The 16,791-nt window shown below is 41.8% G+C and overlaps 1 protein-coding gene across 3 annotated transcripts in view; it reads right to left on the bottom strand.

The window, feature by feature from the left end:
* Positions 1-16,791, bottom strand: part of spata6 (spermatogenesis associated 6) — a 187,641-nt gene that overhangs the window by 71,350 nt on the left and 99,500 nt on the right. For all 3 annotated transcript variants that reach the window (XR_011594060.1, XR_011594061.1, XM_070886907.1), the window contains 2 exons: positions 13,051-13,159; positions 2,565-2,611 (listed from right to left, as the gene is read on the bottom strand). Coding sequence is in view for 1 of the 3 variants with exons in the window: in XM_070886907.1 (XP_070743008.1) it covers positions 2,565-2,611; positions 13,051-13,159 (156 nt within the window). In the remaining 2 variants the exon portion in view is untranslated. The remainder of the gene's footprint in view (positions 1-2,564; positions 2,612-13,050; positions 13,160-16,791) is intronic.

Genomic DNA, 16,791 nt, shown 5'->3' with positions numbered 1-16,791 from the left:
AGTTGCTAGTTTCCAAAAAAATGTGCACATTGACATTATTTTATTATGGAAAACAATTTTAAAAGGGGCACTAAACTCCAGTGATGAAATCAGTCCTTTCATTTTTTGATTTAAACTTTGTGATCAATTTTCATCTTCAGGCCTAAGCCAGTTCTAATTTGATTAGCACTGCTTTAAGACTCACCTGAATCTGAAATGCAAATAGCATTCAATTCTCTGATCTAAGCTCATTTGCATAATTATTCACAAACTTAGGTGGGTCAAGGAATGAGGCCAGTGGGAGAAGAAAACTGTGTGCAAGTTATGTTTAAAGGGATAAAGACAATTAAAGAGGAGTTGTATAAGGCAGGGCATAAAAATTCAGGAGCTTTCTGTAGAGGTTTTGTGTGAGCACTAGGTCCGTGCAGCAGAGCAGGTCTCCAGTCGTCCTGGTTAACCTGGATAAAGGCCTAGCTCTGTCAAGCCCGTGTGGTGGCTGATGTGCAACAGTCACCACACGTTAAAAAAAAATCCACGCACAAGCATCTTCCACTCCTGGCGTTCAGGACTGGAATATCGGGTCCTTCATTGAAACATCTATGAACTCATCCCTTTTGGTGTGGAAGCAAGTCATCCTCATTCGAGGGACCGCCTATGATGATGATGAGAGAGCATGTCAGCCTATGAACAGCCTTTGCCAGGGATGGCAGGCAGCAAACTAAGAAGTGACAGACCAAGATAAAGAACATAAGAAATAAGAGCAGGAGAAGGCCACACGGCCCCTGCTCTGCCATTCAATAAGATCATGGCTGATCTGATCTTGGCCTCAACTCCACTTTTCATAACCCTTGACTCCTCTATAGTTCAAGAATCTGTCTATCTCAGCCTTGAATATATTCAATGATTCAGCCTCCAGAGCTTTCTGAGGTAGAGAATTCCAAAGATTCACGACCCTTAGAGAAGAAATTCAGTCTTAAATGTGCGACCCCTTATTCTAGTTCTAGATTCCCCCAGGAGGTGAAACATCCTCTCAGCATCTACCCTGTCAAATCCCCCAGAATCTTATACGTTTCAATAAAATCACCTCTCATTCATCTAAACTCCAATGAGTACAGGCCCAACGTGCTCAACCTTTCCTCATTAGACAACTCCTTCATCCCAGGAATCAACCTAGTCAACCTTCTCTGAACTGCCTCCAAAGCAAGTATATCCTTAAAAAAGGAGACCAAAACTGTATGCAGTACTCTAGATGTGGTTTCACCAACACCCTGTACAGTTGTAGCAGGACTTCCCTACTTTTACTCCATCCTCCTTGCAATAAAGGGCAACATTCTATTTGCCTTCCTAATTATTTGCCACTAACTTTGTGTTTCATGTATGAGGACATCCAGATCCCTCTGTACTGCAGCATTCTGTAGTCTCTCTCCATTTAAATAATATTTTGCTTTGTTATTCTTCCCACCAAAGTGGATAACCTCACATTTTCCCACATTATATTCCATCTGCCAAATTTTTGCCCACTCACTTAACCTATCTATATCCCTTTGCAGACTCTTTGTGTCCTCTTCACAAATTGCTTTCCCACCCATCTTTGTATAATCAGCAAATTTGGCTACAATACACACGGTCCCTTCATCCAAGTCATTAATATAGATTGTAAATAGTTGAGGCCCCAGCACTGATCCCTGTGGCATCCCACTAGTTACAGTTTGCCAACCTGAAAAAGACATTTATCCTGACTCTCTATTTTCTGTTAGTTAGCCAATCCTCTATCCATGCTAATATATTACCCCCCATCACCATGAGCTCTTATCTTGTGTAGCAGGAAAAGGAAGCAGGCATGAATCTGCAGACAAGTGCTGGCACAGTCCAACACCTGCCCTCCTCTTTGATGCTGAAGTTGAAGTAGTGCTGCATGAGATGCCGGCAAGGAGGATTGCCCTCTGCACGAGTCCACGGCACCATTGCATAGGTCAGAATTGTAGCATGCTAGCACGATGGTGCAGCCAAATCTCAAGCCACAGCTGACTGTTACTGTCCCTGCAGATATGTTGCATGACAGCTGCAGGAGTCCATGCTGCAGTCCACACAGCTTGGCATCTGCCGCTCTGCCGATCCAGGTGCTGAGAAAGCAGATTACCACATCATTGCCAGGTGGGTTTGCCAGGGCCTGTTGATATGCTTGGTGACTTCTTGTTTGCAAAATTATGCTGGAACCACAAGCATCTGCAAAATATAAGGCAAGTGGCACAAGATTCTAACAAAAGCTTAGTGTTGATGTCTGTTTAATGACTGATACTAATAACAATATTATCTCGATGACAGTAATGCAATAGAGCAGTCTTTACACAGCAGTCAATCATGAAGAGTGTTGCCCTATATCCTGTTTTTTGGCAGGAAAGGAGAAAATCGGGAGATGTACAGAATATTCAAACTCTAGGAATTGGGAGAAAAAGAGTGTAATGAAAGGACCATTTTTACTATTTTCATTTGCTTAGCCTTTAAATCAATATAATGTAACACCTACTACCAATTAAGTTCACATTTTTTAAGAGAAACTTTATATTACATTTAAATCAAAATACATTTAATGAAGTCCTGCTGGGTCCATAGCTGCCACGAAGCGACGGATCTGAAAAGAAAAAACACACAAGACATAAGTCAATGAGTGACCCATCACACAAAACATAGCAACACAGCTCTGCTCATTATCTGTTAATTAAATGATGTCTGACAAAAGGTTCATCCCTAATGTTAATAAATACCAGAAAATTGAAAACTGCAAAAAATTCAAATGATTATCAATGTGCACCTTAATACAATAGCACTTGAAGGCTGATTCCCTGTTGGTGACAACAGATAATTCAGTGTCCAATCTCCCAACGGATTTGATTTGTCTGATGCCCAATTTTCCACCAGGTAATTTGGGCATCACAGCTATGTGAAACTCTGAGGTCAGTTTCTGAGGATGAGCAGTGACTGTTGTGGCTCAAAGAGTGATGTGGGAAGCAGGAATTTGCAAGCTGGGGCACTGGCACTAGTACTGGAGAAAGAGGAAGCTGTTCCGTTGGGACGAGCTCCACTTGAACTGAGCTTGAACCAGTGTCCTGACGAATCGAATAACTAGGACAGTAGACAGGGCTTTAAACTAATGAAGGGGGGTGGGAGGATTCAGGAAAAAGTAAATTTAAAAGCGGCAAGAGAAATGTCAAGGCTCTAGAGCAGAGCAGGGTTTTAGGTAAAAATAAGCAGAGTGGGTCAGGAAGGGACAGAGAAAGTAACAAAGGTAATAGGGCATTACTGACTAAGGTAACATCAGGGAAAAATAGACTAATAATAATAACTTTTATTTATATGGCGCCTTTAATGTAGTAAAATGTCCCAAGGTGCTTCACAGCAGTATTACAAGACAAAACAGATAAATTTGACACCGAGCCACAAAATAAGAAATTAAGGCAGATGACCAAAAGCTTGGTTAAAGAGGTAGGTTTTGCAGAGCGTATTAAAGGAGGAAAGAGCGGTAGAATGGCGGAGAGGTTTAGGGAGGGAGTTCCAGAGCTTAGTGCCCAAACAGCTGAAGGCACCGCCACCGATGGTTGAGCAGTTATAATCAGGGATGTTCAAGAGGGCAGAATTTGAGGAGTGCAGACATCTTGTAGGGTTGTGAGGCTGAAAAAGATTACAGAGATAGGGAGGGGCAAGGCCATGGAGTGATTTGTAAACAAGGATGAGAATTTTGAAATCGAGGCGTTGTTTAACTGGGAGCCAATGTAGGTCAGAAAGTACAGGGGTGATGGGTGATCATGATTTGATGCGAGTTAGGGCACGGGCTGCTGAGTTTTGGATGACCTCAAGTTTATGTAGTGTAGAATGTGGGAGGCCAGCCAGAAACATAGAAACATAGAAAAATAGGTGCAGGAGTAGGCCATTCGGCCCTTCGAGCCTGCACTGCCATTCAATAAGATCATGGCTGATCATTCCTTCAGTACCCCTTTCCTGCTTTCTCTCCATACCCCTTGATCCCCTTAACGGTAAGAGCCATATCTAACTCCCTCTTGAATATATCCAGTGAACTGGCATCAACAACTCTCTGCAGCAGGGAATTCCACAGGTTAACAACTCTCTGAGCGAAGAAGTTTCTCCTCATCTCAGTCCTAAATGGCCTACCCCTTATCCGAAGACTATGTCACCTGGTTCTGGACTTCAACATCGGGAACATTCATCCTGCATCTAACCTGTTCAGTCCCGTCAGAATCTTATATGTTTCTATGAGATCCTCTCTCATCCTTCTAAACTCCAGTGAAGAAAGGCCTAGTTGATCCAGTCTCTCCTCATATGACAGCCCAGCCATCCCTGGAATCAGTCTGGTGAACCTTCGCTGCACTCCCTCAATAGCAAGAACGTCCTTCCTCAGACTAGGAGACCAAAACTGAACACAATATTCCAGGTGAGGCCTCACTAAGGCCCTGTACGACTGCAGTAAGATCTCCCTGCTTCTATATTCAAATCCCCTAGCTATGAAGGCCAACATACCATTTGCCTTCTTTACCGCCTGCTGTACCTACGTGCCCACTTTCAGTGACTGATGAACCATGACACACAGATCTCATTGCACCTCCCCTTTTCCTAGTCTGCCGCCATTCAGATAATATTCTGCCTTCGTGTTTTGGCCCCCAAAATGGATAACCTCACATTTATCCAAATTATACTGCATCTGCCATGCATTTGCCCACTCACCTAACCTGTCCAAGTCACCCTGCAGCCTCTTAGCGTCCTCCTCACAGCTCACTCCACCACCCAGTTTAGTGTCATCTGCAAACTTGGAGATATTACACTCTATTCCTTCATCCAAATCGTTAATGTATATTGTAAAGAGCTGGGTTCCCAACACTGAGCCCTGCAGCACTCCACTAGTCACTGCCTGCCATTCTGAAAAGGACCCATTTATCCCGAATCTCTGGTTCCTGTCTGCCAACCAGTTCCTTATCCACGTCAGTATATTACCCCCAATACCATGTGCTTTAATTTTGCACAACAGTTTCTTGTGCGGGACCTTGTCAAAAGCCTTCTGAAAGTCCAAATACACCGCATCTACTGGTTCTCCCTTGTCCACTCTGCTAGTTACATCCTCAAAAAATCCCAGAAGATTCGTCAAACATGATTTCCCTTTCATAAATCCATGCTGACTTGTTCTGATCCGGTCACCGCTTTCCAAATGCGCTGCTATTTCATCCTTCATGATCGATTCCAACATTTTCCCCACTACTGATGTCAAGCTAACCAGTCTATAATTCCCCGTTTTCTCTCTCCCTCTTTTTAAAAAAGTGGTGTTACATTAGCTTCCCTCCAGTCCATGGGAACTGATCCAGAGTCGATAAACTGTTGGAAAATGATCACCAATGCATCCACTATTTCTAGGGCCACTTCCTTAAGTACTCTGGGATGCAGACTATCAGGCCCCGGGGATTTATCGGCCTTCAATCCCATCAATTTCCCTATCACAATTTCCCGCCTAATAAGGATATCCTTCAGTTCCTCCTTCTCACTAGACCCACTGTCCCCTAGTACCTTCGGAAGGTTATTTGTATCTTCCTTCGTGAAGACAGAACCGAAGTATTGGTTCAATTGGTCTGCCATTTCTTTGTTCCCCATTATAATTTCACCTGAATCCGACTGCAAGGGACCTTCGTTTGTCTTTACTAATCTTTTTCTCTTCACATATTTATAGAAGCTTTTGCAGTCAGTTTTTATATTCCATGCAAGCTTTCTCTCGTACTCTATTTTCCTCCTCTTAATTAAACCCTTAGTCCTCCTCTGGTGAATTCTAAATTTCTCCCAGTCCTCAGGTTTGTTGCTTTTTCTGGCCAATTTATATGCCTCTTCTTTGGCTTTAACACTATCCTTAATTTCCTTTGTTAGCCATGGTTGAGCCACCTTCCCAGTTTTATTTTTAGTCCAGACAGGGGTGTACATTTGCTGAAGTTCATCCATGTGATCTTTAAATGTTTGTCATTGCTTATCCACCGTCAACTCTTTTAGTATCGTTTGCCAGTCTATTCTAGCCAATTCACGCCTCATACCGTCGAAGTTACCTTTCCTTAAGTTCAGGATCCTAGTTTCCGAATTAACTTTGTCACTCTCCATCTTAATAAGGAATTCTATCATTTTATGGTCACTTATCCCCAAGGGGTCTCGCACAACAAGATTGCTAATTAGTCCCTTCTCATTACACAATACCCAGTCTAGGATGGCCAGCTCCCTGGTTGGTTCCTCGACATATTGGTCTAGAAAACCATCCCTAATACACTCCAGGAAATCCTCCTCCACCGCATTTCTACCAGTTAGGTTAGCCCAATCAATGTGTAGATTAAAGTCGCCCATGATTACTGCTGTACCTTTATTGCACACATCCCTTATTTCTTGTTTGATGCTGTCCCCAACCTCACAACTACTATTTGGTGGTCTATACACAACACCCACTAGCGTTTTCTGCCCTTTGGAATTCCGCATCTCCGCCCATACCGATTCTACATCATCCAGGCTAATGTCCTTCCTTACAATTGCATTGATTTCATCTTTAACCAGCAAAGCCACCCCACCTCCTTTTCCTTTCTGTCTATCCTTGTTAAATGCCGAATACCCTTGGATGTTGAGTTCCCAGCCTTGGTCTCCCTGGAGCTATGTCTCCGTGATGCCAATCACATCGTATCCGTTAATTGCTATCTGCGCAGTTAATTCATCCACCTTATTCCGAATGCACCTTGCATTGAGGTACAGAGCCTTCAGGCTTGTTTTTTTAAACACACTTTGCCCCTTTAGAATTTTGCTGTAATGTGGCCCTTTTTGTTTTTTGCCTTGGTTTTCTCTGCCCTCCACTTTTACTATTCTCCTTTCTATATTTTGCTTCTGCCTCCTTTTTATTTCCCTCTGTCTCCCTGCATAGGTTCCCATCCCCCTGCCATATTAGTTTAACGCCTTCCCAACAGCACTAGCAAACACTCCCCTGAGGATATTGGTTCCGGTCCTGCCCAGGTGCAGACCGTCCGGTTTGTACTGGTCCCACCTCCCCCAGAACCGATTCCAATGTCCCAGGAATTTGAATCCCTCCCTTCTGCACCACTCCTCAAGCCACGTATTCATCTGAGCTATCCTGAGATTACTACTTTTGAGGTCCTACTTTTTAATTTAGCTCCTAGTTCCTTAAATTCACCTCGTAGGACCTCATCCCGTTTTTTTACCTATGTCATTGCTACCTTTATGCACCACGACAACTTGCTTTTCACCCTCCCTTTTCAGAATGTCCTGCACCCGCTCCGAGACATCCTTGACCCTTGCACCAGGGAGGCAACATACCATCTTGGAGTCTCGATTGCGACCGCAGAAACGCCTATCTATTCCACTTACAATTGAATCCCCTATCACTATTGCTCTCCCACTCTTTTTCCTGCCCTCCTGTGCAGCAGAGCCAACCATGGTGCAATGAACTTGGCTGCTGCTGCTCCCCCCTGATGAGTCATCCCCCTCAACAATACTCAAAGCCAGGAGTGAGTTGGAGTAGTCAAGTCATGAGCATGAATGAGGATTTCAGCAGCAGAAGAGCTGAGGTAGGCAATGTTATGGAGGTGGAAAAAGGAAGTTTTAATTATGCCACGGATATGTGGCTGGAAATTCATTTCCGGGTCAAATATGACAAATAGGTTGCGAATAGTCTTGTTCACCCTCAGACTGATGCTAGGGAGAGGTTAGGGAACGCAGTTTGTGGCAGGGATCAAAGATAATGGCTTTGGTTTTCCCAATATTTAATTGGAAAAGATTTCTGCTCATCCAGTACTGGATGTCAGACAAGCAATCTGACAATTTAGATACCAACCAGGGGTCGATAGAAGTGATGGAGAGGTAGAGCTGTGCATCATCAGCGTACATGTGGAAACTGACTCCGTGTTTTCGGATGATATTGCCAAGGAGCAGCATATAGATGAGAAATAACAGGGGGCCAAGGACAGGTCCTTGGGGGATACCAGAGGTAACGGTGCAGGAGTGGGAAGAGAAGCCATTACAGGAGATTTTCTGGCTATGATTAAATAGATAAGAATGGAACCACGCAAGTGCAGTCCCACCTAGCCGGACAACGGTTGAGAGGCATTAGAGGAGGATGGAGTGGTCAACTGTGTCAAAGGCTGCAGACCAGGTCCAGAAGGACGAGAAGGGATTGATAACCTTTGTCACAATCACAAAGGATGTAATTTGTGACTTTGATGCGAGCCATTTCGGTGCTGTGGCAGAGATGAAAAACAAATTGAAGGGATTCAAATATTGAATTCATGGAAAGATGGTCAGTGATTTGGGAGACAACAACACATTCAAGTACTTTGGACAGGAAAGGGAGGTTGGAAATGGAGTGATAGCTAGCAAGCAAAGTGGGGTCAAGGGTTGTTTTTTTGAGGAGCGGGGTGATGACAGCAGATTTGAAGGAAAGGGGAACAGTACCTGAGGCGAGAGAATCGTTAACAATGTCGGCTAACATGGGAGCCAAAAAAGGAAGTTCAGCGGTCAGCAGTTTAGTGGGAATAGGGTCAAGGGAGCAGGAAGTGCGTCTCAAGGACAAGGTGAGCTTGGAGAGATCAAGAGCAGAGATCAAAGAGAAACTAGAGAAAGATGTGAGTTTAGGGCTAGGTCAGGTGGGAGCCTCAGATGAAGTTGGGCCCTGTGGGCTAGGTGAAGGAAGGGAACTCACAGAGGCAGCTGATCGGTTGGTTTCAATCTTTGAGACAAAGAAGTCCATAAGTTCCTCACATTTGTTGTTGGAGGTGAGTGTGGTGGAGACAGGGGAGAGGGGTTTAAAGACGGTTAGCAGTAGAGAATAGTAGCCGGGGGTTATTTTTGCAATCCAGAATGATCCTGGAATAGTGAGCAATTTTTGTAGACAAGAGTAGAAACCGATAATGTTTTATGTGTTCGAGCCAGATCTGGCGGTGAATGGCCATACCAGTTGTCTGCCACATCTGTTCAAGTCTACGCCCTTTTGACTTGAGGGAGCGAAGATGAGGGCTGTACCGGGGGAAGGGCCAGCATGGGAGAGAGTAATCTTTTTAATAGGGGCTAGGATATCAAAGGTGGTGGTGATGGTGTGGTTGAGCAGATCGGTGGCTGCAGAAGTGTCATTGTTAAACGAGGGCCAAAGATTTGACAGTTTTGAGTTGATAAGTGCAGTTTTAAGAGAGTTTGGAGAGTTTTTTTTCCAGGGGCCGATGCAGAGGAATTGGTTTGGAAGTAGGGATGTGGGTCGAGAACGATACAAGGAAATGGTCAGAGAAGGCTTTATCTTTCATTTACACGGTTAGAATAGCAAGGCCACAAGAGATTGCAAGATCAAGGGGGTGGCTGTAAATATGGGTTGAGGAATTTACATGGAGAGAGAGATTAAGGGAGGACAGGAGGGTAATGAATCCTAACAAAGGTGAGAGCTAAAGGCACTATATCTGAATATGTGAAGCATTCGCAACAAAATAGATGAATTAATAGCGCAGATAGGAATGAATAGGTTTGACCTAATAGCTATTACGGAGACGTGATTGCAAAGTGACCATGGTTGGGAACTAAATATTCCAGGATACATTACTTTTAGAAGAGATAGGCAAAACAGAAAAGGAGGAGGGTAAGCTCTGATAATAAAGGATGGGATAAAGACAGGATCGTAGCTCTGAAAATCAAGAAGTAGAATCAGTTTGGGTGGAGCTAAGAAACAGCAAGGGGCAGGAAACATTGGTGGGAGTTGTTTATAGGCCCCCAAACAATAGTGGTAATGTAGGGCACAGAATAAATCAGGAAATTATAGATATATGTAACAAAGGTAATACAATAATCATGGGGGACTTTAATCTACATATTGGCTGGGCAAACCAAATTTGCAGTAATAGTGTGGAGAATGAATTCATGGAATGTATACAAGATGGTTTTCTAGATCAGTATGTTGAGGAACCAACTCGAGAACAGGCTATTTTAGATCTAGTATTGTGCAACGAGAAAGAAATAATAACCTTGTTGTAAAGGAACCCTTTGGGAAGAGTGACCATAATATGATAGAACTTTACATTAAGGTTGAAAGTGATTTAGTTAAATTTGAAACTAGGGTCTTAAATCTAAACAAAGGAAACTACATAGGTATGAGGGGAGAGTTGGTTAAGGTAGATTGGGAAACTACATTAAAAGGTATGACGGTAGACAAGCAATGGCTAGCATTTAAAGAATTAATACATAATTTACAACAAACATACACTCACTCCTTCACATGGCTATGAAGCTTCAGCTTTCCATGATCACTGTGGATAAAGCAATACTATACCTGTGTATTGAACAAGTCACAAGAAGATAAATGTATTATGCCAATCTTTCTATATAATTGTTCTAGTGATTAGACTTGCACACATTTAATGCCAACTGAGCAAAGCAGGATTTGATATATGTTTAACATTTGACTTTTACTCAGCAATGCCATTTGTGTGTTTGCTGTTAGAGCTATAGTTTATGTGATGTTCAACTAGAGACTGGGGTAAGTGCAGTACTTTAAAAAATTCCAATTATTATAACTTTTTAAATAGGAAATGCACTGTAATTATTGACAACTTCTCCCACAATCCACCCCAAGTACTTCTGAGAACATGCCATTGTAGCAGTAATTCTGCATTACTTTCCCTATGAAACACTGCAAATTACTCCAAATGGATCTTGCAATTTAAAACTGCAGAACAAACATGTTCCCGTTCAGCACGTGGAACCTTTTTTTTAGGAAAAGCTCATTAGTGTGCCTTTTTGAATCTAGTTTAAATATTGTCCTATTTTCTGTGGATTAGTGGTCCATTTTTAAAAGCTTGAAATTTCTACCTCCTTTGTATATCTATTTGTATAACATCTAAATTTGCTTAACATCAAGTTCTAAAAGTCATGTCTTTTGTGCATCTTGGGTCACTTCTTTATATAAAGACCAATGTCTGTAGTCTTTAATTTTATTTTGGAATATAGGTAATTGTAAAGAAGTTTTTAATTAAAATGTGATTTTTAGGAAGATGTGCACAATTTTTATGGTGCTTGGTATTGAGAAAGCAATATTTGCATTGGAATAAGTATTTTGTGATCAAAAGTTTCAGCCATACAAGTTGGGTGTTCTATTGGTTACATAAGCAAGAAACTACCCTTCCCAACATTTTAAATAAACCTTTTTGGCCTTTAAGAGAACTTTGTAACCAAATACACTACCCTACAAGACACTATCACTGAAATCAATAACTACAGACATTCTCCAATTGACAACCACAAAGAAAGAATTTGTGAAGTATCCTAATTTTCTGAACTGAACTTCATAAATTTTAGGCAGGTTCATGATCTGTTGGGCTAGCTAAAACCCTTCTCTCCCCCCCCCCCCCCACCCCCACCTCTTTTTCTCTCTTGTCCTCTCTTTCAATACCTTTTTAAAAGGCAGCGACTGCTGCCAATGAAGTTGAAGTAGCTGCGCGTGCACAGTTTGTGGTTTTTTTGGTTGTTCGCATTTGAGTACAATAAAAACAATTCGCGGGAAGGGCAGCACCGAAGGGATTCATTTTGTTTTGACAGTTGCTTAAAAAATGTGGTTTGGGTTTCACTCCGTAAACGTCTTTCATCTCTTGCTCTAATACTATATTTAATTTATCTTGTTAGTCACGGTTGGACCACTATTCCTGTGGGATTTTTGTGCCTTAAAGAAAGAAAGACTTGGGACTGGATTCACCGCTAATTTGCACCCCGTTTCACGCCTGGCGGGGTGGAAAAAGGTGTTTCTGGGCGTCAAATGGGGTGTCCAGGATTTAGCGTTTGAACACAGGAGGGAGTGGTCAGGCTCCCCCAGCAAGATGGAGTGAGGCCCACCGCCTCTCCACCACACTGACTAATGCCACATTAGCCTCTCGGTTGAAGTGCCTGGCATGCTGCCTTCCCTCCTGATCTTCCATCTTAGCAGAAGTGGCTGGAAGTTGGCCGGTTTAAATGCACAAGCGTGCAGAAAGTTGCCGCGCCCTGCATTTGCGTTTGTGACTGGAAAAGAAAGAGGGAAAAATCACACTGCCCATGCGCAAAATACCGTCTCCTTCACCGTCAAAAGTTTTGGCTCTGGTGCACAAAGTCAGTCGCGCAATGCCCAACTTTGCGCCAACGCTTCTCCAGATGATTTTTTAGCCGAAAATACATGACAAGGGCGCAAACCATTTCTAGGCTTATAATGTTGCCAAAAAGAGCAGTAAGCCTGAGGATTGGGAGCATTTTAGAATACAGCGATGGTGGACCAAGAAATTGATCAAGAAACTGAGGAAATTTACTCCCCGAGATTGACCTCAAGCAATTTGACCACTTCAGGAAAAATATATACACTCGCACCAACTTCCATATATAAACTCTGCTTTACCAGAGCTAATATTTTTGTATTAGCACAGTTTGTTATTTATATATTTTGGATATGCTTGTATCATTTTTTTTCAGAATATAACATTCTGCATTACCTTTATATTGACTGTAGCAAGAATTAACCATAGTGTATGTTACAATATCTACTAGAATTGATGTATATTTTTATGTCTCAAACATCTTATATATATTATTCTTCATTCTGAACTGTCAATGTACCTGTTATGATGTACTCATTGTGACAGACCATTAGCCATTTTTATTGGCCTCCAGTTTCCTGGGTTGTTGATACTCATCAGCCACTTAAGCTGCCACACGGTGATCTGATTTTTGTGTCTATTTTAACTTGATCATGCCAATGACACAATCAGGACAAACTGCAATGTTCAGCCAACCCAATAAGCTAAAATTTTAGCCAAGCATTTACATTGAAGGATAGAGGTACATCAAAATATGCAAGAATATTTAAACTTAAAATAAATGATAAAATAATGTATTTTAAAAATATCTATCCTAAAGTAAAAGTTATTCAAGAATACTTCACCTTAAAATAAATGATATAAAATATTTTTAAAATATTTATCACAAAGTAAAAGTTTAAAAAAAATCACAATTCAGAAAGTACTAGACATTTGGCCCTACCATCATAAATTGGTGAACCCAGAGGCCAACACTTTTGAGAACTGGGTTTAGAAGAAAGGGAAGATGAGGCAATGCACAACTCATCAGTCGGCAACAATTTATGATCAACCTGAAAAATACAAAAAAACCTTACTTAGGTAAAAATACAGTAACTTTTTACATTTCATAGAATCACAGAAATTTACAGCACGGAAGGAGGCCATTTCGGCCCATTGAGTCCATACTGGCCGGCCATGAACTATCCATCCTAATCCAACTTTCCAGCTCTTGGTCTGTAGCCCTGTAGATTACGGCACTTTGGGCTCAATTTTCCCCAGTGACTTGCGCCGTTTTTTTTGGAGCAGACTGCTCTTTTTGGCCTGAGTTGAAAAACCACAGTTTCCCCAATCAATTTGCACCAGTATAACTCAGTTAGTTACGATTTTTTTAGGTCAGTTTTTTTTTCAGCCAAAGGGGACATAACCAACCATCTATGCCAATTCTGGCCATTTAGGGAAGTTTGGCCAGCTGAGAGTTACTTCAGTTCTGCTTAGGCCAGCGTATTGGCCTCTCCAGAAAAATCTTCCGGAGAGTTAAGGAAATCGCGCAGGTATGAAATCGGCATAGCAGATGCCCGGACACACTAAAAGAATTGAAAAATACATAGCAGCAACTTACCTCCAACCCCGCCCGAAGGGCTTGCCGGTCTGGTCCCATTCTTGCTTTCTGCCCGGTTCACACAGCGAGGGAGAAAGAGAGAGAGAGAGAGAGAGAGCTGCTATGTGTTTTTCAATTCTTTTAATGTGTTGGGAGCTAGCTGTATGCTTCACTTTGCAGCCTCAGCTCACATTGTCCCTGGTTACCATGGCAGCCCGATCTTTTTGGCGCAGATCAAGGCTCCACCCCCAAAAGTAAAGGTCGGGTTACGTCACGCCAAAATGAAGAAATCCAACGGGGAAACTTAAGAGTATTTTTTTTGGGGGAAAATTGAGCCCTTTAAGTGCACATCCAGGTATCTTTAAAATGTGGCGAGATGGTGAGGGGTCCTGCCTCTACCACCCTTTCAGGCAGTGAGTTCCAGACCCCCATATTTATTCATGTATATTTTATTAAATAATAAAAAAATAAATAAAGTTCAGAAGGATGAGGGGTGATCTTATAAAAACATTTAAAATAATGAAGGGGATAGACAGGATAGAGGCAGAGAGGTTGTTTCCACTGGTCGGGGAGACTAGAACTAGGGGGCACAGCCTCAAAATATGGGGGAGCCAATTTAAAACTGAGTTGAGAAGGAATTTCTTCTCCCAGAGGGTTGTGAATCTGTGGAATTCTCTGCCCAAGGAAGCAGTTGAGGCTAGCTCATTGAATATATTCAAATCACAGATAGATAGATTTTTAACCAATAAGGGAATTAAGGGTTATGGGGAGCGGGCGGGTAAGTGGAGCTGAGTCCACGGCCAGATCAGCCGTGATCTTGTTGGGTGGCGGAGATGGCCTACTCCTGTTCCTAATTCTTATGTTCTTATTAATGTTGGGGAAGTCCAGAGCCAGGGGTCACAGTCTGGGGATGGGGGATGGGTCATTTGGGGCCGAGATGGGGAGGGGCTTCTTCACCCAGGGAGTGGTGAGCCTGTGAAATTCTCTGCCAAGGAGATTTGTTGAGGCCAGTTCACTAAGTGTATTCAAAAAGAAGTTAGATGTAGTCCTTACTACTAGGGGGATCAAGGGGTATGGCGAGAAAGCAGGAATGGGGTACTGAAGTTGCATGTTCAGCTATGAATTCATTGAATGGTGGTGCAGGCTCGAAAGGCCGAATGGCCTACTCCTGCACCTATTTTCTATATTTCTATGTTTCTATGTAAAAGCAAACTGCAGATTTCATCTCACCATCTTATCATGCCCTCAGAACATCTCAAAGTGCATTATAACCAATGAATTACTTTTGAACTGCAGTCTTAGTTATTATGTCGGAAAACACAGCACAGGATCCCACAAACTTTAAATTAGTTGAATGACCAGTTAATCTGTTTTGGTGGCATTGGCTGAAGGAAGAATGTTAGCCAGGACACCATAAAAACTTCTTCAAATAGTGCAATGAGATCTTTTAAATCAAATTAAATAGACAGATGGGTCCTCGGTTTCACATCTCATCAGAAAGATAACATCTCCTACAATGTAGCACTCCATCAGTAATTCACTGACATAACGCCCCAGATTGTGTACTCAGTACTGGAGTGGGGATTGAATCTACAACCTCTGACTCCGAAGCGAGAGTGCTACCGGCTGTACTGGTTCAGGGAGGCAATAAATTAAAAACTTTATTATTGTGGGTTTGAGTCACATTTAGGTTGAAAGTTAAATGTGAGCATAAGAAATTACTACACCAGTATCCATTCTGCATAACTGCAGATGCGCTATACACCTAAAAAAAAAAGTTTTAAACAAAATTGTTTACATTGAAACAGGCTTGAGATGTTAGAAAAATATACTCAAGGGCACTTTAATGTCATTACAAATCTCAAAACCTACAATTTTTAAAAATGAATAAAAAACCTTCCTTATGTTTAGGAGACAGAATGAGAAAATTGTTCAGCACATCTTTCTGACAAGAAAATGCTGGGTTTCCTCTTAAGATTTAACGAGCTCATTATCAGCTTAATATCAACTTTTTTTATAATCAATGTTGTAAGGAAAGAGGCAGTAAAAGTTTGAAATGGTGATAATGGAAAACTAGAGAGTTTTGGGTAGAAGCAGAAGCCTCCCACCTTAGCTGAAGTCTTAAAAAGTAGAGGAGAGTGGGCATGTTCCTGACATTCATCAGTCTGTGCAAAGCTAATCCTATTGGTCTGTGCATGAATACCTGTGTCTACGCTGTGAAGTACATAGACCATTTTATAAAAGTTTTGGTTGAATTCAATCAAACGCTGTCAGGAGTTGATCGTACTTCATCTTGACAGATATTTTCTCTACATCCAGGGAGATAGCCACAAAACAAAAAAGATAATCTTCTGCATAATTTAGGGTGTCTAAAATTTCCAGAGTGCAAATTGATCTATTTAAAAAGCCACCTACTTTACCCGAAAATAAACAAGGGTAGAACACCATTAAGTTAAGTGTTCGTAAGTTTCAATTACTTCTTGCAATTCTTTACCAAAGAAATAAATCTGAAGATTACAAACTCAAATAAATCAAATTCTTTCTAAATGTTCAAAAACAGAAAATACTGGAATGTTCCCTTTAAACCGTGCGGCTGGCTCAGCGACTTTTAAATGCAAAAACCGTGCAAGCGTGGATTTTTGAATGGGCTGCACAGTCCCATAAAGGGGCCATGCAGCCAAAAAAAAAAGAGAAAGAACGTTGGCTGGAAACACTCAGCAGCAACATTTTGCGCAGCTGTTGGGAGATCCTGTGCAGGCCGCTTACCGGCTTTTGAATGGGAGATTTTGCGCATGTGCAAAAGTTTAAATGGTCCGTGCAGCCCACTAATGGGACTGCGCACCCCAAAATAAAGTAGGGGAAACAGTGCTCATTCAGCAGGCCAGTCAGTGTTTCCAGCATTTTGTGTTTTTGTTTCAGTTTTTTTAAAGTTTGCAGTGTTTTACCCTTTTCAGTTATAAAGAGAGACCATTTTTTTTTTAAAAAAGACAACAATCATACTTTAACAAAACTTTTTTTTGAATATTTTCAAACTTTTTCTAAAGCTGAATTCACACCAATTATTTTGCGTTATTAAAACAATTCATTAAACTATAGTGCTGGAAA

The sequence above is a fragment of the Pristiophorus japonicus genome, chromosome 8 (assembly GCF_044704955.1).
Source record: "Pristiophorus japonicus isolate sPriJap1 chromosome 8, sPriJap1.hap1, whole genome shotgun sequence".
Classification (NCBI taxonomy): domain Eukaryota; kingdom Metazoa; phylum Chordata; class Chondrichthyes; family Pristiophoridae; genus Pristiophorus; species Pristiophorus japonicus.
Note: the sequence above shows the minus strand (reverse complement) of the source record. Positions and strands in the feature narration are given on the sequence as shown.